Genomic DNA, 25,491 nt, shown 5'->3' with positions numbered 1-25,491 from the left:
TCTAAAACCAAATCCAAGAAATCTTCATTTCATTGTACTCATTGTGGCTACAATGGTCATACAATTGATAAATGTTTTCAATTACATGGTTATCCTCCTGGTTGGGTTGGACCTAAAGGAAAAAAGAAATATTTCTTTTGCACATGTTGACATTACAACTGAAGATATCTCCAATCAACAGAGTAATGATGCTCCAAGGATAAGTTTAACTGCTAAAGAATTCAATAAACTTTTAGCTCTTGCAAATTCATGTTCATCTACTCAGACCACAACATCAGTAAATTTAGCCACTACATCCAATTTCTCTAGTAACTTTTCCATTTACTGTAATTCAGCCTCCATCAAGTTTAATTCTGAACTTTCTTGGATCTTAGATACTGGAGCAACAAATCATATGATTTGTTCACCTCAATTTTATTGTTCTCCCCCTAAATTCGTTTCAATTTCTATTAATCTCCCCAATGGACAAACTGTTCCAGCATTATATACTGGAACTGTAAATCTTTCTAACACTATTTTTTTGCATAATATCCTATGTGTCCCTAGTTTTTCATTCAACCTTTTGTCTGTTTCTAAACTAACCAAAGATTCGAATCTTTGTATATCCTTTTTCGATTCTTATTGTCTTTTATAGGACCACTCAATGAAGAAGATGATTGGGATTTCATTTGAGAAACAAGGCCTTTATCATTTTTCTCAAGCTTCATCAAAACCAAAATCCTGCCAGCATTATTTGCAAATTCTTTCTTTGTATACTACACCATCTTTTGCATCAGCTACTACAAAAATTCAATCAAATATTTGGCATTACAGATTAGGCCATACTTCAAATTCTAAAATTCCTTTTCTTCAACAAATAGATAATTCAATTGTTTTTGATTGTACAAATGTTTGTGAGATTTGTCCTCTTGCAAAACAAAAGAAGCTTTCTTTTCCTATTTCTCAACATAATTCTAATAACGAGTTTGATTTGATTCATTGTGATGTATGGGGTCCATTTGCTACTGCTTCATATTCTGGTTTAAAATTTTTTTTAACCAATGTAGATGATTTCTGTAACGCCCTGAACCCTTAAACCGGGGTCCGGCGCGTTATACCGGATAAAATCCTTGATAATCCATAACTAACCTAACATACGCAATGGAAAACATAAACAAAATCTCCATATAACACAATACCAGAGTTTACTAATTTCTATCTATAATCCAAAGTATCCATCCAACACCTGCATTCCCATATATACATACGTCTCCAAAAGCATTTCAGTATTTTCACAACCATCCTTTTCTCAACAGGATTAAAGCATAAAAAATTAAATATTTACATTCCCCCAAAGTGTTTTGAAAATATACTCTTTCTCTTTAAGTCCCTCAAAATGCTAAATACCCTCGAGCTCCCTAAGCTCGACCTCGAGGATGTCCTGAAAAAGAAATAATCATATTCGGGTGAGACACATCTCAGTAAGGGAAGAAACATATATATTAAAACAGCGTGTGGCCAACATGAGATAAATAGATATCATTTTTATTTCATTTGCAAATCATCATATAACATTGAAATCATTTTTCTGAACCTAAACAATCACATGCAAATATTTAACCCACGAGATTACCTAAGGATAGGGGTGATTACCCGCCCATAAGTAGCACCCTTCTGCTCTGATACTTAGGTAACCCTATAGTCATAATTAAAACATATCAGAGCACTCACCTTACTCAGTAAGCCCTTAAGTGGTAGATTAATCTCGTACTTACACAGTTCAACAATAGTTTACCGACAAAGGCCCTAAAGATAGGGAATCCTACCCGCCCATACAAGTAGATTCCCTCTGCCCTAGTGTGTTATGCAGCTACTGTCACATCTAAAGCTACTAGTGCACTCGCTTTACTCAGCAAGCCCTCAGGCAAAGAGTATGCCTCACCCAATCGTAACATGCTCTACGTACATATATACTTCTATTATCATAATACATCATTATGTTCTGTCATTATACATACATGCACATTCATTCTTGTTCATAACTTAACTTTGCATTTCGTTTCACTTTAAGTGACACTTTCTTATTTATATCATTTACCTTTGTTATTTCATTTCATTGTCATTTCATCGTCATTTCATTTCATAACATTTCATTTCATTACTTCGTACTACAGTTGATCTTTAACCATCATCAGTTAGTCTACGTAGAAACGTGCTAAATCTGCTAACACAGCTCCTTTTAGCTGTCATCAGTTAGTCTACACAGAAGTGTGCTAGATCTGCTAACATGACTGTCTTTCAGCTGTCTTACATTTACATAGTTGCATTTAACATACACATGCAACATTGTCCATATCATATTTTATTCTTATTGTTTTACTTACTTAGTCTGCATCTCATACATTTAACATATAATTTGCATAGATTCTCATGCCACACAATTTAATAGTAAAATTCATACATATTTCTCTAAAAATAAGTCAACCCACATTTAACATTTACATGCTCAAAATACACTTCATTTCTTACATAATTCCTTAGAAAATTCCTTTTACTTTCATTTGTTTACTTTCACACATACATAACTATATCGACAATTTTAGACTCAGAAAACATAATTTCATGGCTGGCATTTTAAACCTACATAAAAAACATATATACATAAATAACACATGTTCATTTTTAATTCATAAAAAAAAATGATTTAATATATAAATTTCTCCTTTACCTTGTTTCTTAAACTACACCGACAGGAACTTTGGAAAAATACCTGCGGCGCTCACCCAGATCCTGAATAAAAATTCTAGTTCCATGTAATTAATCCCGAATAAAATATTATTTTAATATTTTCTAGACCCATAAATTATAAATAAATAAATATACCCTTAAATATAGTCAAATTACTAAATTTTCTAAATTAATTAATTTATTTCCCCAAAATACTACCCATCTAGCCTTCCCTAGGCTCCACATACCTCAAATTAAAATGTAAACTAATATTTAACACTCCCACTTAATTTTCTAAATTACGCCTGCGGGGCCCAAAATTACACTCGCGGCGCTTACTCGAACCCTGATTCAAAAATCCTAATTCCATTTAAATTATTCCTAAATAACATACTATTTAAATGTTTTCTAGAGTCATAATTTTCAATTTACAGTTATACCCACAAATTTAACTAATTTGCCAAATTTCCCAAATCCCACTCTCGCTTTAGAGTATGGCCTAAAAAATCTCAATTGAAAAATTACATATGCCAAAATGTCGACGACAACGATTAGGACCACGTGGTAGTACCCGTTCGCTGATTTAACAGTAGATTTAAAGCAAAATTGAGAAAATAGGAAAATAGTAACTTTCCTTAGGAGCAGTATCTAAGTCGTTCCCATGACCAATCTGCTCCAGTAGAAATGTTGGCAGTAGAACCAGGAATCCAACGACACCTTTCGTTTTCCGATCCACTACAAATCTGTCGAGAAATTGAGAGAGAAAGAGAGGAGGAGATGAAGGTGGTTGGACAAGCTCAGAACAGACACTGGCACAGGAAATGGATTTACAGAGGGGGTGAATCTGGAGAAGAATTGGATTTCAAATTGAAATCCAATTCATCTAATTCCATCTTTATATTATTATATATTATATATATATATATATATATACACTTATTACTTTAACCATATATATACCCTATCCTTATAATTTACTTAATTAATTCATTTAAATAACGTTTAATTAATTTATTAATTCAATTAAATAATATTCAATTAATTAACTAATTTATAATTAATCTAATTTCATTTTATCTCATATACATTTTTATTATTATTATTTTTTTATATCTGTTCATTTATTATTTTATTTATTATTATTATTACTTTTCTAATTATTTTAATTTTTTTTTTCTGGGTCTTTACATTCACCAGATGTACTTGGGTTTATTAACTTAAAAACAAATATGATGTATTATCTTTGCTCCAAGATTTTTGTAAAATGGTCTTGACTCAGTTCAATACTTCTGTCAAAACAATTAGAACATACAATGGTTCAGAATTTAAACTTACCAATTTCTATAGAACATTTGGCATCATACATCAAAGAAATTGTGTAGAAACTCCACAACAAAATGGAGTTGTTGAAAGAAAACATCAACTTTACTAAACACAGCTAGAGCATTGATGTTTCAAGCGAATTTACTTTTAATTTTCTGGAGTGATTGTATATTAACTGCTACACATATAATAAATAGAATTCCAACTCCTCTTTTCCAAAACAAAACACCTTTTGAAATGTTATTTCATAAACCTCCAAATCTTTCTCATCTAAAGACTTTTGGTTGTTTATGCTTTGCATCCACAATTGTACATCACAAACAAAAATTTGATCCAAGGGCAACTAAATGTATATTCTTAGGTTATCCTCCCAATGTCAAAGGATATAAACTCATGGACTTGCACACAAATAAAATTATTATTTCCAGAAATGTTGTATTTCATGAAATTACCTTCCCTTTCAAAATTCTTCCATTTAATTTTGACATTTCAAATTTTTTGTTTCCTCCATCAAATTTTAAACATGATTCTATTAATTCCATTACTTCTGTTCCACATACCACATCATTTCCTTCTCCTGTTTTAGATTCTTCTCACATTAACAAAGATTATTCTGATTCAGCAGCATCTGGTTCACTTAATAACACCTCATTATCTCATTTTGCATCTACCAACAACCACTCTGAATCAGCAATTTCTATTTCTCATGATTCTCATATCAGAAAATCATCCAGAATCAAACACCCACCAAAATTCTTGCAGGATTATTATTGTGGTAATGTATCATTGTTTCCTTAGGCAAACACTTCATCTCCTTCCATTGATTGCCTCTCCAACAAAGGTATTCTTTATCCTATTTCATCTTTTCTTTCTATTAATAGACTTTCATCATCTCATACAGCTTTCTTAGCTTCAATTTCTGTTACCAAAGAACCAAAGACAAATAAACAAGCTGCAAAATTACCTGAATGTCAAGATGCTATGAGAAATGAATTACATGCTTTAGAGTTAAACAAAACTTGGGAACTTGTTACTCTTCCTCAACACAAACAGCTAATTGGCTGTAAATGGGTCTTTTGAGTAAAGTACAAGGCTGATAAAACCATTGAAAGACATAAAGCAAGACTGGTAGCTAAAGGTTATACTCAACAAGAAGGGTTAGATTTTTTTTAATACCTTTTCTCCAGTAGCAAAAATTACTTCAATTCATTTATTGTCAGTTGTTGCTGCTGTCAAGTGCTGGCACATTCATCAATTAGATGTAAACAATGCTTTTTTTACATGGTGATCTACATGAAGAAGTTTACATGGAAGTTCCTTCTAGTTTAGATGTTCACCAGCCCAATTTAATTTGTAAATTACTCGAGCATCTATGGATTGAAGTAGGCCTCTCGGCAATGGTTTGTAAAACTTTCTTAAGCACTTCTTGATTATGGTTTTACTCGAGGGCAATCTAATTGCTCCCTTTTCATTAAGAAAACATCTAATTCTTTCACAGCTTTACTCATATATGTCGATGATGTTCTCCCAACTTGTGACAACTTAACTGAAATCCAACAACTCAAAAGTCTATTCTACATAATAAATTTACAATTAAAGACTTGGGATAGTTGAGGTATTTTCTGGGATTGGAGGTAGCCAGATCAAAGTCTGAAATTTCTATTTGTCAGCGAAAGTATGCTTTAGACATACTTCAAGATACTGGTTTTTTAGGTTCCAAGCCAGTAGCTTTTTCGATGGAATCACATATCAAACTTAGTGCCAATGAGTCTAATCTCCATGAAGATATCTCAGGTTACAGAAGATTAATTGGGAGACTTTCATATTTAACAATTACTAGACTTGATCTTGCATATGCTGTTCAAGTTCTTAGTCAGTCTCTTGCTCAACCAGCAATCTCTCATCATCAAGCTGCCATCCAAGTACTTCGATACCTAAAAGCAACACCAGGCCAAGGATTATTTTTCCCCTCATCCTCAAATTTGCAGTTGAATGTTTTTTCTGATAGTGATTGAGCAGGTTGTTTGGATATCGAGAGAAGTGTTACTGGTTTTACAATTTTTCTTGGAGATTCATTGATCTCAAAAGTAGGTTACCATTAGTAGATCATCTGTTGAAGCAGAATATAGAGCCCTTGCAGTCACAACATGTGAAGTGCAATGGTTACTTTTTGCCCTTCAGGATCTTAATATTGATGATCCTCAACCATCATTGTTTTATACAGATAGCAAATCAACTTTGTCCATTGCTACCAACCCGGTACAATATGAGAGGACTAAACACATACAAATTGATTGTCATCTTGTTCGGGAAAAATTAGAGCAGCATGTTATAAAATTTTTTATATTCCCTCACGATACAGCTGACACGCATCTTTACCAAGCCTGACGATTCGTTGTCTTTTCATCATAATTTGCACAAGATGAACATTATTAATATTCATGCTCACCTTGAGGGAGGTGTTGGAATATAGCATCTCATATTGACAACTTGGAATTAAAATCCAAGGAAGAAAAACTCAAGGCAAAGCAAGAAGATAAAGAAAACTCAAGCAATATTTTAAATGATAACTGATTCAGTTAAAATATAGTTAGTTATGCTCTTGAGATGTATTATACAAGTGATAATTCTCTTTTGTATTATAAATGATTTTCTCTCTGAAGTTGGTACCAATCTTTCTGTTGTCTAGGTTGTATTCTCTCAATTGGATCTGCTACTTATTCAATACAGAGAAAGATAATTCAGTTCTTCTCTTCTTTCTGTTTGTTGAAATTCTTCACATGTTGTATGTTAGAACTGTGTAACCGCACTGTTGTCGAAAAAGAATTCTGACAGCCAAAACTTTCAACAAAAAGACAAAAAAAGAGATACCTAGCTCTACCGGACCACACCAGAATCCAGCAGCGGCAAAATTCAGCAACAGTTTATGCTAGTGTTGGAGGAGAATTGACTAGACAAGCCAGAGCCCCCACCACCCAAATCCCTCCTCTTGGGCTTCACTACCGGAGGCGCCCAACTGTTAAATTTGGAATTGGAATTACCAACACAGGAACCAGCTGCCTTCGCTACTTTCCCATCTTCTCTGCCAACAGTTTCTTGGCTGCGAGTTCTTGAGCCCCATTTGGAGTACATGTAAGTGCTTGTTCTCCATGGGGGTATGTACAGACCGCTCTCTTTGAGGGATTGTTTGGCAGCAGAGCAAAGCAGAGTGATTATGTCGTTAAGCTTACCCTCCTCGCCAACAAAAATGGAAGGGAGAGCGTCCGAAAGCTGTTTGTATGCTGATGTAGGCCTTGCCACTTCAAACTGCGACTTGAAATCTATGTCCACCACCAGTCTCACTGACTTACCATTCTTGTCTTTCACTATAACATCTATGTACTCATAATACCCTGAAAAACCAAAAACCGTTATTCTGTTCAACAATATTAGAAGCACCTAATTAAGATTAACCCAAAAACTAGTCACAGCAGATGAGAGAGAGAGAGAGAGAGAGAGAGAGAGAGAGAGAGAGAGCCTACCACCAGGACATCCGCACGTAGAAACCCAAGAGGTATGACAGAGAGAAGCGTTATATCCATCCATTTTCAGTCTCATAACCAGCCACTTCTTCTCTGCGGCAACCCTCTTCCTTCTCATGTGCTTCAACACATTCTCAAGAACCTGAGTCTCAGCGTCAGACATATTGCCGAGAACTTCCTATTAATAAATAACGTCACAAGATTATTAACGAAAAAAAAAAAACAAAAATTGCCCATCAAACACAAAAGAAGTTCATATACCTCACTAAAAAGAATTAACACAGTAATTAATTGGAAGAAGAGAAACAATATATACAACAAACCTGCAAGTGGAAAAACATGGTTTTGGGATGGAGAGGAAGGACATGCGTATGATGTGAGAAAGAAGAGAAGGGGGGCGAAGTGGGTTCTGATTCAATGAAGTCATGGACCATCTGAAGCAGCCTCTCCTCTTCCAAGTTGCCGCCGCTGCGGCTCATTTGCAATTTCCCCTTGGGTGTGGCTTGCGTTTGCTGGGCAAGACTGTGAGGTAGCTTGAGTATGAGTAACGTATGCGCGGGCCTTTATATGTGCAGTGTATGGCGGTGGGATGGCTACAGCTGCTTTATGGTGACAGAAGAAGCCGTCATGATGATAAGAGCAACGCGGTGGCAGCGGGTGTAAAATGGCGAAAGAGGACATCCACGGATTAGACTGAGATGGTACAGGAATATAATGTGGCCAAAACCCCATATCTACTTGTTTATGTACGCCCCAATCAAACTCACATAACTTGTCTCCATGCCGCTGCCCACGTCGAAATTTTGGTTCATAGGTACGATTTTTTTGTGCAGCTGCCGAGATAGCTTGCTATGTGGTGAGATTTCTTGGCCTGGTATTAAATGGGAGTTATTAGATTTGATGATGCAGAATTGAGAGGAGGAAGAGATAAGAGCGGAGTTGTCCCACCGAGCATTCCAGAATTTCGTAACGTCATTATTGGTGTCTTGAAAATTAAGATCAGAAAATTACAACACATTGATTTTTTTGTTTTATAATGAACAAAAGGTTATTGGGCTTAATCCATGACAAAGAGTGCTAGAATTAATACTACGAAAATAGCTAAGATCGGCAATCTTATTTTGGCCTTTAATTGTTCGACAAGTATATATCATTACAGATCAAGTTGAGTGTGTTTAGAATAACTTGACTTTGTCAAGCCACCGAAGTAAACACACGCTAATAAACTTCGGATACCATCATATAAAAATAAAAATAATAAAATTAATTGTTATTTACTGAATTACAGTAGCATGTGGAAAAGTTAATAATTTTGGGATGAAAAATGCTAGGACTCGAGAAATGGAGGGGCAGTTGCATGTAAAGTGGGATCTGGAGTATGTGTAATATGTTTAAAATTAAATGTTCTATTCAAATAACATAAAAAATAAAGTGGGAGATGCGTTTAAATTTGTGTTGGGAAAGAAGGCAGGGCAATGGAAATGGAATAAACTAAGGCATATCTTTTTTTTTTTGGATATCATCGGGTGTCCACGTCCGTTTTACGGTCCGTGACTAATCCCACGCCCCGTGATTCTGGCCCCCCCCACATCACCACGAGGATGTAAATTCAGGAGCCCAGTGGAAGACTCGAACGCAGGAGGCGCTAAGGCTGACCTCGTAAGAGGCACTTCCAGAGGACGAGCTTACCATTTGAACCACACCCTGGGGGCTAAGGCATATCTTTTTTGGGTTGCGTCTAAACCTGTGAAAAACAAAAAACAAAAAACAAAACAAAGTTATAGAAATGTTAAAAATAAAAAATAAAAAGTAAAAAATAAAAAATAAAAATATAGAGAGAATGGACAAAAAATACATAAATGTACGCAATCAATTTTTCAAAAGTCAATTTACCTTTTTTTTTTTTAAAAAAAATGCATAGAAGTCTGGGCACAGAAAGCAAAAATAAAATAAAATTGAGAAGGTAAAAAAAACCTAGTCCTTTGTCTATTCGTGATTGTATGAAATTTGAATAGATAAAAATTTTACTCTAAAACTATATACTGCAAATTAAAATTTTAATATTAATATTATTTTATAATTTTAAAATATTTATTTTAAATTTAATAAATTTATTTTTAAGTTACTTTGTAAATTAGATAATTAAGGAACAATTCAAGTTATTTAATCGCAAAATAAATAAAACTCTTTAAAACCTTATAATTATAATTGTAAATTTTTTTTCAATTGCAAAAATTGTTTTTATTTTTTGAAAATTTAGATAAAAATAAAATATATATTATTTTTAAAATTTTAAGATTTATATAAAAATATGTAAATAAAAAAAATATATAATTTTAAGTGTCATTTAATACTAAAAATATATTCCACTTTTTATTTATTTTTCAAATGAATTAAAAAAGTAAGTTAATTTTTTAATTTCAAAATATTGTATAAAAATAAATATAATAAAAATAAATTTAAAATAATTTATTTTTTGGAATATTGAGACAAAAAATGGCATTTTACTTTCTAATTATATAAAAAATTATTTAACATATAAGAATGAAATAAAATTGAATTAGTATATGTAATTTATACTGCAAACCAACAACATCATGCATCTCACACAACATCATCATGCACCCACATCTAATGTTAATTTATTAGTTTTTTTTATTGCAGGATTTTTTTTTCTCTTCTTTTATAATAATGTATATTCAAGTATTATGTATACATCTAACCTCAATTTTTTTTATTTATTGCAGGATTTTTTTTTCTTTTTATGATAATATTTATTCAGGTTTTATATATATATTTAACATCAATTCATTGCAGGAGTTTTTTTTTTTTTTTTTAGAATAATATTTATTTAGGTTATATATATATATATACATATCTGACGTCAATTTGTTTTTTCTATTGCAGGTTTTTTGTTCTTTTTGTGATAATATTTATTCAAGTTTTTATTTTTAAAGCATTTACTATGCATGTTAAATAATGAATATATATTAGGATACAATATTTAGCCGTAAATGTCGAATAAGTATTAATCATACTCATGGTTATATTTATTTAGGGTGTTTGTTATTATGACATATGTTTAATGTTTAACGTTTATATGGTTAGGGATGTATATTCATTTTGGTGACCATACTGAATAGGTATATATTATTTTTAGAAATAACTTGTTTCCATAATATCTCTACTTCCTTGCCCTCTCATTGGTTTCCATATTTTAACCCTAAGTTTGATTTGTTCCTTAGTTAATGATTTACAAATGTGTGTATTTTGCATATCCTTAATTGTATGTTAATATTAAAGGTAACTATTATATTATTGAAACATGCATATTATCTTTATTACTATTATTAATAATATTTGTTATTATTACTATTAATATTATTACTATTATTATTTATTATTACCATTATTGTGTTTATTATTATTAATAATATTATTATTGTTACTATTATTATTATTTATTGTTATTATTACATTTATCATTATTATTAATATTATCATTATCACTATTATCATTATTATTATTACTATTATTAGTTATTATCACCATTATTATTATTCCTTTTTGAAGTATATGTATATTCAATTGCGTTACTTTTAGTATTTGTATTAATTTGTTATTATTTTAGTATTATGATATTTTTTTCATTAAATATTTTTGATTTTTTCCCTATAATTCCAAGCTTCACATAACCCAGTTCTGAGGGAATATAAATTATATCTATTTTTTTGTGATTTATTTCTTTAAATGTGTATTTCAAAAATTCACTAAAAAGGAGTAATTTTAAAGATCTATTAAATTTAATTTGGGATAATTTTTTATTAATTAGCTACTGTTCGTAAGAACGGGCGCGTAGAGGGTGCTCGTACCTTCCCCTCACGTAATCGAACTCTCAATCCCGACTTTGGTAACGCAGATCAATTCTACCCTTAACTGGGTAGTAACTAAGTGTTCTAACCACACTAAAAGGTTAGTGGTGACTCTATTCCTATTTTCCCCAAAAATTTAAACCACAATTTTTATTTCTCCACGGCACCCGCGCTCTGAGACGTCACAACAAACTTGAATGTCTCCTGCGTGGCGGATGTAGTGATGTGAATTGCATGCTGATAATGGATATAGGTTCTCGCATGTTTGAGTTGAATCATAAATTAATTGCGTAAGTCTATTAGGTTTTTGGTACATGGTAAAAATGGAAAAATGTTCAATTTGTAGACGGCATGCTGTCGAATTTTGTTTAGAATTTTCTCAAAAATTTTCAAAATTTATAAGTCGTGTACTAGAACAAATTATGATAAAATGCATGCTAGGTGAACTTTATGATTATTTTTTATAATGCCTGCAAAATAACTAAATAGTTAACTGGTACATGTGGAAACTTATATGCTTTAGGCTAAAATTGAAAAACATGTACAATTAAAATTTTTGAATTCTCCTCTGATGTCCTTCATCATATACACTTTCTATTGACTTAGGATAACTAGTTTATGGACACCATTTGGTCCAATCTTTTGGTTATGCACTTTCATTCTGGACCCAAATGGTATAGTATCATCCTTGTAATCAAACGTCACATGTTTTGATGACGGTCCATAAATTAGGAAACTTGCATGACTTAGGGGGAGTTTTTCATTTTGTACACACTCATTGGTATTGTGAGTTGTGTCATCCTTATATTGATCCCCTATTGTAAACCTGTTGAGTATAGCCTTGATTGGCCCTTGTGCCTTAAATTGCAATGTAATAAGTCATGCTTCTATGTGCTAAAATGCCTATATTTGTTACATGCTAAATTCATTTGAAAGGATAAACATATGATGAATGTTTTAAATGACTATCATCCTTGAGTTAAAATTCAAGTAAGCATGTATGCAAATATACAGGGGAAGCTTAAGCCCCACTTTTAGGAAAAACGAATAAAAACTTAATGCCTTAGATCTCTTGCATGCTAAGTAATATTAAGAAGGATGAACCCATGTTAAATGTGTTTAATTGAAAATTCATCCTTAAACATAAATGCACTTATGTGTGTTTGAGACTATACTGAGGAGTTTAAGCTCTATCCTTAAAAAAAGGATTAAAGTCACCTGACCCATGGACTCACACTATTATTTTAGGTACTATTAACATCATATCTTGTCTCTATTGTCAATCTTTGATATGGATTGTTCATGGTATGGTTGAATACCTTGCATGTCTTAAATGTTAAATTTTTTTTTTTTTTTTTCATGAGTGTTCTAGAAAAGATTTTTCTAGTGGGACACAAATCGTTTAACATATATTCAGTAAAATCGGTTAAGAATGAAAATAATACTTATATTGTTCAAACTCTTAATGAATTTTCACAATCAATATCAGTATAAGTAATTAATAGAATCTAAGCACGTATTCAAATTGGTAGGGGGAGCACCTAGAAATTATTTTTCTTTCTTGTTGTGCTTACAACATTTCTAACTTAGATTTGGTTTTTGAATTCTTTGTGGCTTGTGCTTAATTGTAATGTCTTTATTGAATATTATAAATGAAAATATTTTGTTTGCCACAGTGTCTTAGTTTTTTCCACATTATCCCTGTTTTTAAATTTATTTAATATTTTTGGACTTATATGGTTGCATTTTTCTGGTTATATTATGAATTATGCCCAAATGCTTAACGAGGAAAGTATGGTTTGCTTGAACTTCATATTAAAGTTTCTTTTTCAACAAGCATTGCCCCCAGTATTTATCCAAAATCATAAGGGGACATATATATATATATATATATATATTGAAAATCATAAGGGGACATATATATATACATATTTTAAAGGCAAGATATGAACTTATATAGGACATTTTTTTGTCTTGCTTGTATGCTGAAACGCATTCATGACTTGTACTATTTTGTGTTAAAATCTTATGTCATGAAATTTATTTTTAAAAGGGTGTTACATAATTGGTTCATTAATCTTTCATGAAATGTATATGAACTAGTTAGACTGCTTGTATGCTCAAACCTACATTTACTATCATATGTCGTGTGTATTGAACTCAAATCTTTCACGGGTCTTATGATATTTTTAAATTGCCATGGTTTGTGGATAATCCTGATTTGATCTTGTTTGTCATGTGCCTTTTAATCTTTTAATGACTAGTTGTAAAAATTGTTGTGTGCTTAATTGTTGTATTCTTCATTGTGTTATACATTTTTTATGCCCATAATCTATGTTAAAAAGGGGAGAGAGTTTTTCTAATAAAATTAAAAATTAAACTAAAAAGGGGAAGTTCTCTTTGTTAAGCCTGTTTTAAATGATAAAATTATTTTATACTTAACTTAACTCTTTTTGCTAATGCCAAAAGGGGGATAATTTTTATGAGCAAAATGTTCATGATAAAAAAGGGGAAGTTTTCATTTTAGGGGCAAATAACATAGGGGCAAATATTCGAGCATGCGTTTTAATGCAAAACTTAAATGCATATATATTTTTGAAATGTCTTCTTTTGTGAATATGCTTGCGCTATATTTGTTACATTTTTAAATTATGTATATTCTTATGGGGAGCCATTTTAGGGTATACCCATTTTGCTCTAGTGCGTTTATCATCATCAAAAAAGGGGAGATTGTCGACTTTTTGAGTCCGATCCCTACTTTCATGCTGACAAATCACATATTTCTTATGTGCGCATTTGGTGATTGAATAGGTTATAATTCGACACAAACATAAGGAGACTGGAAATAGAAGCCTTGAAGGACATAAATACTATACACTCAGACGCATTCCATGATGTCAGAAGAATGAAGAAGAAGACATATTTGATTTAATTTGTATATGCATTTAGGTTTTTATATTTTGATATGTAATAAATGCATATATCCTGCATGATAGGACTTAATGCTTAATGACCATAGATTGACTTTAGGTCCCCATAAATACTTAAAGGAAAATCCCTTATAACTTAAAAGTTATACCATTATTAATAGGGGTAAATTCTAATAAGAATAAGGACCTAAAGTAAACCTTGAAAGGGCTTCAACCGACCGAACATAGGGCATTAAAAAAGTCTCGGTCGACCGAACTAGTAAAAAGTCAATACTTTGTCTTGGCTTGGGCGACCGGTCCAAATTTGTACTAAAATTCCACGGTCAACCAAACCTTGAATGCTAACACTTTTTACCAGCCCTGATCGCCTGAACTTATAATTCAAAATCATCCTAGGCAGCCGAATTTTGAGGCACGGCAAATCGAACCAAGGAACCAGGCGCCCAAACCTACAAAGGTTGGGAAATCGTCTTGGCTTCAGCCAAGCAAACTCACTTACAATCACCCAAACCCAATATAGGCTTTGTGTCTATTTGGGTGATCGGCCCTAAGGACCAAATGACCGAACCAAGGAATCGGGCGCCCAAACCTACGAATGTTGGGAAATCGCCGAACTCACTCACTATTACCCAAACTCAATACAAGCTTTGTGTCTGTTCGCGCGACCGGCCCTAAGGACTTGGCGACCGAATCTCTCGGGTTGCCAAGAATTAATTGTAATTGGGGCTAAAATTTAATTAAACTTTTCTAATAATACCGAGCATGTCCCTAATGGTCATAATTTTTAGAAAAACTATAAATACCCCTTTCATAACTTAGATTAGCAACTTTGATTAACAAATATTTTTTCTCAAATTTTTCACTTAATCAAGGTTCCCCCACATACACTTTTATTTCAAAAATCATTTTGAGGTTAAATTTTTTACTCTCCAACTCTCTTTATTACTATTTGGAAAATCTTTTGTAAGAGAGTAGTTATTTTGTTTGGGCATTTATTTTGATTATGTTTACTGTGAAAACAACTTTTTTAGCATAAATCCTAATTTCTCCAAATACTTTTATTGCTAATCTTTGTTGGAGAAATACTTATTTTATTTTGATCTTTGAAGTCTCAAGATCAAAAATCACACATCTTTGTTTTCGTAAAAATATTATTAAGACAAAATACTTTAGGTTCTCCGATTCGTTTTTGAAAAATATTTTTGGGGGAGTATTTTAGTAGGGTTCAAATCTTTGATGCATTTTATCGTATATATCTTTCTTCAAAGATTGGATTATTTATTTTCAAAAACACTATTTTTCTATTGAGCATTATTGCATATCACAAGAGAGTGTATGCATTTGAACTTTTAATGTGTACATCCATTCTTGTATTTAGAAACATATTAATATGTAAAAAAACTATTTTTATTGTACCGATTAGGTTCAGCCCATTAATTAAACTAGGGAGTCTTAGCACTGTAAGTGAGACCGGTTCGGTTCAGCTCGGGAAATTGAACTGGGGAGTCTCTGCCTCGTAAGGGAGACAAGTTGGGTTCAACCTTGTAATTGAGTTGGGGTTTACCTTGCCTTATAAGGAAAGGTAGTTGTTGACCTTATAGGTCACGCCCAGTTTTGATTATGACAAATATGCATTGCAACTAATGGGTGTTTGAGGTTTTGTGCAGGAACTTATATTGGGAAATCACAATGCACAAAGAGAGAGTGAAGTTGAAGACCTAGTTTCTAATTGTATTGTATTTTATATTAATTCAAGGGTCTGTAATAGTAATTAGGACATTTGGTTTGTAATAAGCATACACAACACATGCATGGTTTATTATGTAAGCTCAAACCAAATACGAACTAAAAGTGACCGTAGAGAGACCTTAGGGTTTACTCTTCGGTCGACCGACAACGCATCCTTTTGATGTCTTGATTTTGGACATAAATAACCATAGGACACTCACCTTTGCACTTGCATACATTAGGCACTTGAATAGGGTGAATGTGTATTGAAACAGGACCAAAATGCACACATTGTGCACTTTCGGTCGACCGGCCAAGGTAGTTCATTTTGCCCTGGTTGGCCGAAACAGGCCTGAGTCAACAGTTGACCAAGGCTCTAGTCAATTGAACCAATGTAGTTCAAACCTCCCCCCCCCCCCCTCGATCGACCAAAACCCCCTGAGGTCAACATATTGACCATTTGGTCGACCGAACAAAAATTGTACTCCAACTACCTGGTCAACCGAGGGTCCTCGGGAAAAATCCCAGCAGTCTAGTAGACCGAACCAGCCAGTTCAAAATGGCCCAGTTGATCGAACCTCGGTAAATTGGAAAATCGCCTTTGGAAAGGCACTTTTGGTCGACCGACCATTTAATTAAAAAATGCCTTGGTCAACCGAACCACATGACATCTGATCGATCGAAACCTTTTTGGTCGATCGTACCTCTCGAGTTGCCCCTCATTTTTCATTATAGTTAACATTTTTAAAAAGGGTTAAAATGTTTAAAATGTCATTAAATTTTTCTAACAATTCCTAATAGGTCCCCAACAGTCAAAAATCATGGGATATCTATATATACCCCTTCATTTGGGTAAATTAGGAAGTGCATTAGCAAAAACAAAAATCCAAATTTCTCTCTCAAGCAAAATATTTTCTATTGCTCATACTATTTCCAAATCCACTCAAACTTACCTTCTTCACCTTAGTATCATTTGTAAGTGTATTGAGTGTTATTGGTTAGAGGTTTGCTCTCTCATTTCGTGAGTGTTTGAATCGATTTTTTCACGAGAGCATAACGTAAGTATTCTTAGGAGGCTTTTTTGATAAGCCTATCCTAAGAAGACTTGTGTTGAACTTCCGAGTGTTGCATTCTCATTACAATATCTTAGAAAGTTTGTATTTATTTTTGGCTTGCAAAAATATTTTCAAACTTACTCAAATATCTTGTGGTATTCATATTGACATTTTTGTGGAAAGATATTTGTGTTTGATATACTAATCTTTGTGGCAATATTTATTCAAGTTTATATCACTTGCTGAATACAAAGATTGCTTAACTTTTGCAAACCAAGTATATAAACTAGTTAGAGTGATTGACACATTCGACTATTTGAAATACTTGAAACTTGCATGATATTATTGTTTGAGCATCTTGATTGAGAACATATTGAAATACAAAGATTGCTTGTTAACACTCTCACGTACGCATTACGCTGATAGAAAATACCTTTGAGAGTTAAACTATCTAGATCACACTCAGCTTACATTTTAAATCATTCGTAGTGTATGTGATTGAATGCATTTGGATACAAATCTGCTTTACATGAAAGCTCTTTTTTATTGTACCATTTAATTGTAATTTGAGTGATTCCAGGCATAGCCTGAGGGGGCAGTAATCTAGTCTAGATTGTTGTGAAGGTTGAGGTCAGCCTTGTGTTAATTAACCTAGTTTGTATAGGTGCCGCTCCACCTGTTTAAGTGAGCAAGTTAGTGTGATAATCCTTGTGCTAGTTAGCCAAGGCGGGGACGTAGGCAGTTGGCCAAACCTCGATAACACATCTACGTGCCACCCTCTCTTTACTGCTTTCTGGTGCTTGTATGATTGATTAAACTGCTTTACTTAATTTCTGTTATATCTATATTACTTGCACTAGATTGACCATAGGATTGTGAACATACTGTTGTTAGGAGGAATACTTAGGGGATAAATTTTAAAAATACCAATTCACCCCCCCTCTTGGGATCACGGTAAAGCTAACAGTAGTAATGGCTTCTGCTCCACCCGTTAAATGAACAGGGATAGTGTAATAATTGTGAGGTATGCTCAAGGTGGAGACGTAGGCTGGTTTGGCCGAACCTCAAAAATAAATATCATGTTTCTTTCTCTCCTTATCTCATTTATTTTCAGCACCTAAATTTCCATATGTGTATGCTTGCTTGTTCACTACTATAATTATTTGTATGCACACATTTAATTTAAATGAAATATGCAGCACACGTGTATGTCTGCACTGATAGCTTAATCATTTTACATGCACATTTTTAATATTGAATGGGATATGAACTGTAGTGAATCAAAATTTTTTTATTAGCTGAAAAGTTTTTAAATATCCAATTCACCCCCCTCTTGGGATCACACCATTTCCAACAACTTTACTATGGGTAGAAGAAGGTTTATTATTCTAAACATCCGGACCACAGTAAACAATAGGTCTAAAATAATGGTGGAGTGATCATTTTAATTAGGATTGTATAAAAACTACCACTGTTGATTTGCAATTCACCCATCCTTTCAAAAATGATTTTCATTTTTAGCTCAATATGATTCCCTTAGCATGTGGTGTGTGAGTTTGTGTATGGGTTTTCTAAAAAAAATTCGGTAGCATGCCGTCTATAAATTGGACATATCCTATAACTGAAAATCACACAACAAGAACCAATATACAATATATTTGCATCTCATATGCCAATTACTAGTATTTTACATCACTGCATCAGCCATGCATGTGGCATTCCAGATATAAAGAGTAAAACATAATCTGTAGTGATAGTAAATAACTAATCATGCTATATAGACACAAACACCATTTTGTCCAAAAAAAAATCTGTGAACAATGCAAGATAGTAATAGAAATATTGTGATAGATAATCACAACATCCTGCAGTCAAGATTGCTTCCCCCAAGTAGCAATTGTAGATAAAAGAAAGTAAGCAAGTAAAAGAAAATAACCCAATCATCAGTAGTATGCAAAATGGATAGTGGGTGAATGTGTAGTGGAGTGATGCAGTCAAAAAAAATATGTATGATGTTAAAGTTATGGACCCAAACAAATTGTATATAAGCAAAAGGAAACGAAGAAGCAACTAAGTCAGAAGGACGCTCTTCATGCCTCTCCATCTAATCCTTCTGGCATATTGCACCTAGAGCTCTTCCTAGTCTCCTCCATTGAAAGGTCCTCCTCCATCTCCAGCCATGTCCATCAGCTCCTCATCTCCATCATTGTTCAATTCATGTATGCGATCGTTGGGCTCATTGAAATTTGCAACCATGAGCCTTTCCAACTCTCTATGTCTATTCTTAGAAGAGATTGCAAATGCTCTGAATTCATTCTGAAGAGCTGTATATTAAGCATTAGATGACGAAGCCATATCACATAGATCTCTTTACATGGACTGTGTGAATTGGAATTGGGACTCCCTAAATTCAATAAAGGATGTAGCAATACCTGTCATGACAACCATCATTTCAACACTGGATGGTTGTTGAGGCTATGATGGCTGCTCCTATAGAACCTTGTGTTGATCTCCCTGTCTCCTACCCGCTATGGGCAACCACATGTTCCCAGCAAGTTCATATCCCATAAATCTCAGGGTGTGTAGAAGAACATATCCGAGTTCCTTCTCCTTTTAAGCATAGAAAAATTAGATCTAGTGACTTCCATTTTCATAAAAACTTTGTTAAGAATTCCTCTATATGGAATGATAATTCTATGACCTATGAACCTTGGGAACATCCATTTTATAATTAAACTAGGCAGGTTCAATTTCTTTCTGGTGAAGATACACCACATTACGAAATAGTCCAGAAAGGATACATGAACTCTAGACCTAGCCTTAGGCAAGATATTGTATGTTATCAAATGATGAACTATTTTTGCTTCAAGATTGAAGGTCCTATAGTCTGGATGATGATTGAGATTTTCTATAGGGATTGTCATTACAAGAGTTATAAATCTTTCAACTTAAAACTCTTGGTCATTTATCAATGTTTCCCCTAGATTAGGGCATTCAAAATCCCCCCGGTCAATGTTAACAGTCTCAGACATGTAATTAGCATCGAATCTAAGGTTTCTAGAACTCTAGAGTAATACCCATCATCATCATGACCCAAATTTGCATAAAATAATCTGACGAAAGTGGGATAATACCCTTTGGGGTGGTAGGACATGAATAAGTACCATTCCTAGTCCCTAAACATATCTAAAACATTCCTGAAATGTTCCTCCATAAAAGTAAGGTCAAGGATTTTACCTAGAATAACTTCCTTGGGACGGAAGTCCCTTACATATCTCGTCCTTGTACCCTCTGAATTGAACTAGTTATCATCTACAATGCCAATTTCTTGAGCATCTATGTGTTCATTGGGCCTTGCCATAGTGGAAAATGGATTGTACAGATGCATTTTGGTAGGTGTGAATGTGGGTGTAAGAGGGAATCTTGAAACAGAGGAAAAAATGGAAGTTTTGTTTAAGAAAAGCCATGAAAATGAAAGGACGCTGTGTAGTAAAATATATATATATATATATATATATATTATGCGTGGTTCGGTCGATTGAGACAGATCTCGATCGACTGATGAGCCTTAAGTACAGTGCCTTTTGAGTCTGGTCGATCGACGGTGACAAGGGTTGGTCGGTTGAACCTAAAGTGACTTTTCAATTTCCATGAGTCAATCGACTTGTGGAATTTGTTCTAGACGTAGATGGTCAACCGAGCGAGGTTCAATCTAGGGTTTGGTTAGCAAGTAGTATGCCAAAGCAAGTTTGGTCGGCCAATCACTTTTAGTGTAAGAATGACGATCAACTGAGGGTAAGTCAAGGTCAATGTTACGGTCAAACCATACCTACTTAAAGCATATATGATCGGTCGCCTGAGCTAAGTCAAATTTGTTGACTTTGACACGATTTTGCCCCTTTTTCTCATTTTTCATCTTATAATCAAACCATCTTTAAATTTAAATCTTTAAATTTGTTGGCTTTCAATTTTTCATGCTCTTTAATAAAGATCCCTTCGATAAACAACTATTAGACTGTTTAAAGCCGACGAAGGGTTTATTAATCCAATGACCTAAAGCTATGATTGACTGGACCAGTTTGGTACATATTTATCTTGAAATTCCGGTGGATTAGGATTTGGTGTTATTTTGACTTTCCACGGCTACTTTTGTTTCACACCTTTTCTTCTGAATGGGAAATCAATTCTTATAGGCCTCTTCTTTTTACGCACGATGCAGGTGGTGTGAGCATATGGAGTGGAGGAGGTACTAGCATAATGTTTGTTCTCTTACAAAGTACCCCATGTATAGGTCCACTCTTCTCTTGTTCCTAATCACATTATATCCTAAGCCTTCATTGTATAAGGTCATCTTTTGAGAGGCTAGTAAGTTTTCAAAGTTTTCTTGACCCCTCGTAAACTTATGAATGACCTTGGCTTGATCCTCTATTTTTCTTTAAAGGTTGAGAACTTTCAAATTGGTTAATCCTTTGCAAACATCTTGTAATTTTATGAATTCCACGGTTATTGTGTTTGCTTTACACTCAAGTTCAGAGATAAGAATATCCTTTTGTATTATCATTTGAGACTTTAGATCTTAAGACTTTCAGTTCTTTTTGCATCATTTCATTTATGTTTTCTAATCTTGTTATTTTCAAGTCCTTTTCCTTATCAATAAGAATTCTTGATTCAAGTTATTTCAATGACATGTCATTCTTATTTTTCAACGTAGTATAATGTTTAAGCAATTTCACAAGTGACTTATAAGTTTTAATATATTCAGCTTGCAATTCCTCATAAGTAAGCATGTTTTCACTACCAGAATTATCACATGATTTAGTATCAGATGTATCACAAAAATTATCATGTGAATCATTGCATGAATTATTCAATGAAGCATAAGGAGAGGAATTTACCTCCTCATTGGTTAAATCAATAAGACACTAATTTTCTCCTTGAACGTTTGAGCATGATTCCTCTAGAGTAGTCTCTCTATATCGCTTTTAAAGTGCCTCCCATATCTCTTAAGCACTTTGAGATGCCATGATTTCTCTGAAAGTGTTAGCATCTAAAGCACAGTATAAGATATGCATGACACTAGAATTAATTTTCAATAAACTCAATTCAAGCTCATTCATTTCATCATAGAGTTTGGGAACCACCTTATTACAAACAATTTTAAATTCGATATAGTTCCCTTGCTCAATTACTCTCCAGATCCTCCAATCAAGATCTTGAATAAAAATAGTCATTCTTTGTTTCCAGACGGTGTAATCTACACCATAGAATAATTGAGGCCTTGATAAGGAGTAACTCTCACAAAACTGGGATACACCATAATGAGCCATTGATCTTTATGTAGCTACTTGCTAGGATATGCTACAACTTAACTCTGATACCAACCGTTGACTTTGGTGTAATCCCAAAAGGAGGGGGGGTGAATTGGAGATTTAAAAAATTCTAAGTCAAATATTTTGCAATCAGTATATCACAACCTAGAGTTTGTCTATGACAAGTATTGAATTTATAGATAGTTGAAGAAGTAATTGATTTGCATAAGAGTATGCTTCCAGTATTTCAAAACAATCACAAATAAATGATTAATGGTTTAATGAAATAAATTCAACACACCGATCTCACCAAGCAAATACCTGAAAGTAAAGCAGATAAAGTAAGAGATAACACCGAATATGTTAATGGGGTTTGGAAACCATGCCCGCGTCCCCACCTTATGCTACACCAGCTATGATGATTCCATTAAACCTTACCCACTTACAGGTGGAGCGGCACCAATTCCACTATCCTCTCCTTACTGGGTGAGGAAATATCCTAGGTCAAATTTACAGGGCTGACCCCAACCTTTTACAATCCACTCCTTCACAGGGCAGAGTGCACCCTCTTTAGGCCACGCCTGGAATATAGCAGATAATCAAATGTGTACAAATAAATTTTGTTCTTACACAAGAAGATATGTACTACAATCCAGCACAATGCAATCAATACACTCACAGAAGATAAGATTTTATGCTCAAGTGAGATTGGTCAAGTTATATATCAACTCTTAAAGATATGTATATATATACATACGTAAGAGTGGTACCTTTGATTCTAGATAGCATACTCAATAAAAGAATAATCAAAGAAACCTAGAAAACCAAATCAAATATCTTAACAAATATATCTCCAATGTCAAGAACAATAAAGATTAGGATCTATGCTTGCAAAAAAATGTATCTTATCAAAAAAATAAGCAAGCTTTCGAATCTAGCAATGAGGATGCCAAGACTCAAAAGCAAATAATAGTTCTTTCCAAATAATATTTATTAGAAAAATATAATAGGAATAACTTTAGCTAACTCTCAAAAATCAATAGAAGACAATGCAAGTGTGAGAGAGATAAGCTTTCAAAATAATATATGTATGCACACAACAATGAGAATCACACTCCCTTCAACTGGAAACTAATTTGCAATTGAGAAGTATAAGAAAATGATACTCTCTGTTTAAAAAAAAAAAATATTTCAAGCAATAGTATGAGAGAATATGAAGTGTGAGCTTGAAAATGTGAAGTTTTAGCAATGAGAGTTTAAGAAAATTAGAGAGAATTTTTGCTAATTTGTGGTGCTAATGCCTTGCTAATCTAGAAAAATGAGGGGCATATATAGAATTCCCTTAATTTTGGACCGTTAGGGATATGGAGGGAATTTTTGGAAAAGATCAATTAAAATTAATCCCTATTTAACGTGGTAAAAATGTGCCAACCTGAGAGGTTCAGCCGACCGATGCTCAAGATGGTCGGCCATCCATGAAGGCATGATAGACCAAGGCGTATGGCTAGTTGGCTATCCTCTCACAACTATTTTGAATTTACAACATAGGTCGGTTGACCAAGGGTAGGTAGGTCAACCTACTGAGAGGCAAATTGGAACCCTTCGTGGGTTCGATCGACCGTGATGAATTTGAACTATATGATTCGGTTAGCTGAGGGTGGTGGCACGAAGTTCAGTCGACCATAGGACCTGAATTCAACATTGGGTCGGTCAACTGAGCTATAGCCAACAAGTTGACCCGAGCAAACAGTAGTTCGGTCGACCGTGCTCTTATAGCGCATGGGTGGTCGTTTAACCAAGGACCTTTGGATTTATAGTTTTGCCCTCAATATGACCCTAAACAGATAACACTTGAACTTAGGGTAATTTTTATGTAGTAAAAAGGGACCTAGAGTCAATCCATGGCCTTTTAAGCATAAAGTCCTATCATGCATGCAGTGTATTATTACAGACCCAAGAATTTGAATTTGCAATTACAAATAAAGAAAATGGTCTTCATTCCCTTTTGTCCTTAATTGCCATCTTGTGATGTGAGCATTTGGTTCCTTTCGGCAACACCTGTATCTTTACCATCCATATGCGCTAAGGATAATCTTGTACAAAGGCTCAAGGCATAGGTAAGATACAAAGGGATTTGTCATTATCAAAATGAGATATGACTCATAAAGTCAACAATCTCCCTCTTTTTGATGATGACAAATACTCAAGAAAAAGTGGGTATAGCCTTAAAAAGGCTCCCCTTGAGAGTATGCATAAACAAATTGACAATGTAGTTCAATCATGCGTGGAAGGAAGACACCAAGGAATCAATTATGAAATTCAAATTTTCGGCAGTTATAGCTCAAGTACTTTAATTAAAATTTTCAATTTTGTTCCCAATTCTGTTATGATACTTCTCCCCCTTTTGACATCATCAGAAAGGGCTTAGGTAATAATAACTTATGCATGTAACGCAACCTTTTGGTGGAGAACCAATCCATTTTAGAGAAGTATATGATTGGTTTGAAAAGATTTATCATTATTAGCAGTAATTACAGTATAATTGGCCAAGTGGAATAAATATTACAACATGATATATAACTCACACATGCAACTTTCTTATGGTCAAACATCGCAGAATATCATAAAAGTTAACCATATGAATGTTGAAAAGTAAATAATTCAACTGCATGGTCACATGGTATAAAAGGGAAAGGATCTGCGATAAACTAAGATATTTACTATACATGCTACAATGCAACTCAATACACATCTAATGCTTAAAAGCAAAGTGAGTAAAGTACGAAAGTAATATGAATGCATAAGCTCCCCCTGTGAATATGAGTACGAGCTTGGATGAACAAATTTTTTTTTAACTTTATTATGGGTAGAAGAAGGTTCATCATTCTAAACATGCAGACCATAATAAACAATAGGTCAAAACCAAAGGTGGAGTGATAATTTTAATTAGGATTGTATAAAAACTCCCCTTGTCGATTTGCAGTTCACTTATCCTTTCAAAAATGTTTTCATGTTCAGCTCGGTATGATTCCCTTAGCATGTGGTG

General features: G+C 33.6%; 1 protein-coding gene across 1 annotated transcript; it reads right to left on the bottom strand.

The window, feature by feature from the left end:
- Positions 1–6,586: 6,586 nt before the first annotated feature.
- LOC131151393 (uncharacterized) lies at positions 6,587–8,128 on the bottom strand. The gene is made up of 3 exons (XM_058102639.1): positions 7,874–8,128; positions 7,551–7,728; positions 6,587–7,421 (listed from the first exon to the last, which is right to left on the bottom strand). Exons 1-3 carry the CDS (start codon positions 8,027–8,029, stop codon positions 6,943–6,945), a joined length of 813 nt encoding a protein of 270 aa, XP_057958622.1. The 5' UTR covers positions 8,030–8,128; the 3' UTR covers positions 6,587–6,942.
- Positions 8,129–25,491: the final 17,363 nt, after the last annotated feature.

The sequence above is a fragment of the Malania oleifera genome, chromosome 1 (genome assembly GCF_029873635.1).
Source record: "Malania oleifera isolate guangnan ecotype guangnan chromosome 1, ASM2987363v1, whole genome shotgun sequence".
Lineage (NCBI taxonomy): Eukaryota > Viridiplantae > Streptophyta > Magnoliopsida > Santalales > Ximeniaceae > Malania > Malania oleifera.
The sequence above is the reverse complement of the archived record's forward strand: the minus strand, read 5'-3'. Positions and strand labels throughout refer to the sequence as shown.

What these genes read in the sequence shown, in the direction of transcription:
- LOC131151393 (XM_058102639.1), bottom strand. Translation starts at nt 8,029, where the DNA reads ATGAGCCGCAGCGGCGGCAACTTGGAAGAGGAGAGGCTGCTTCAGATG. An exon ending in CCATGTTTTTCCACTTGCAG is followed by an intron (nt 7,729 to 7,873) that starts GTTTGTTGTATA and finishes ATTTATTAATAG; the next exon opens with GAAGTTCTCGGCAATATGTC. An exon ending in TACGTGCGGATGTCCTGGTG is followed by an intron (nt 7,422 to 7,550) that starts GTAGGCTCTCTC and finishes TTGGTTTTTCAG; the next exon opens with GGTATTATGAGTACATAGAT.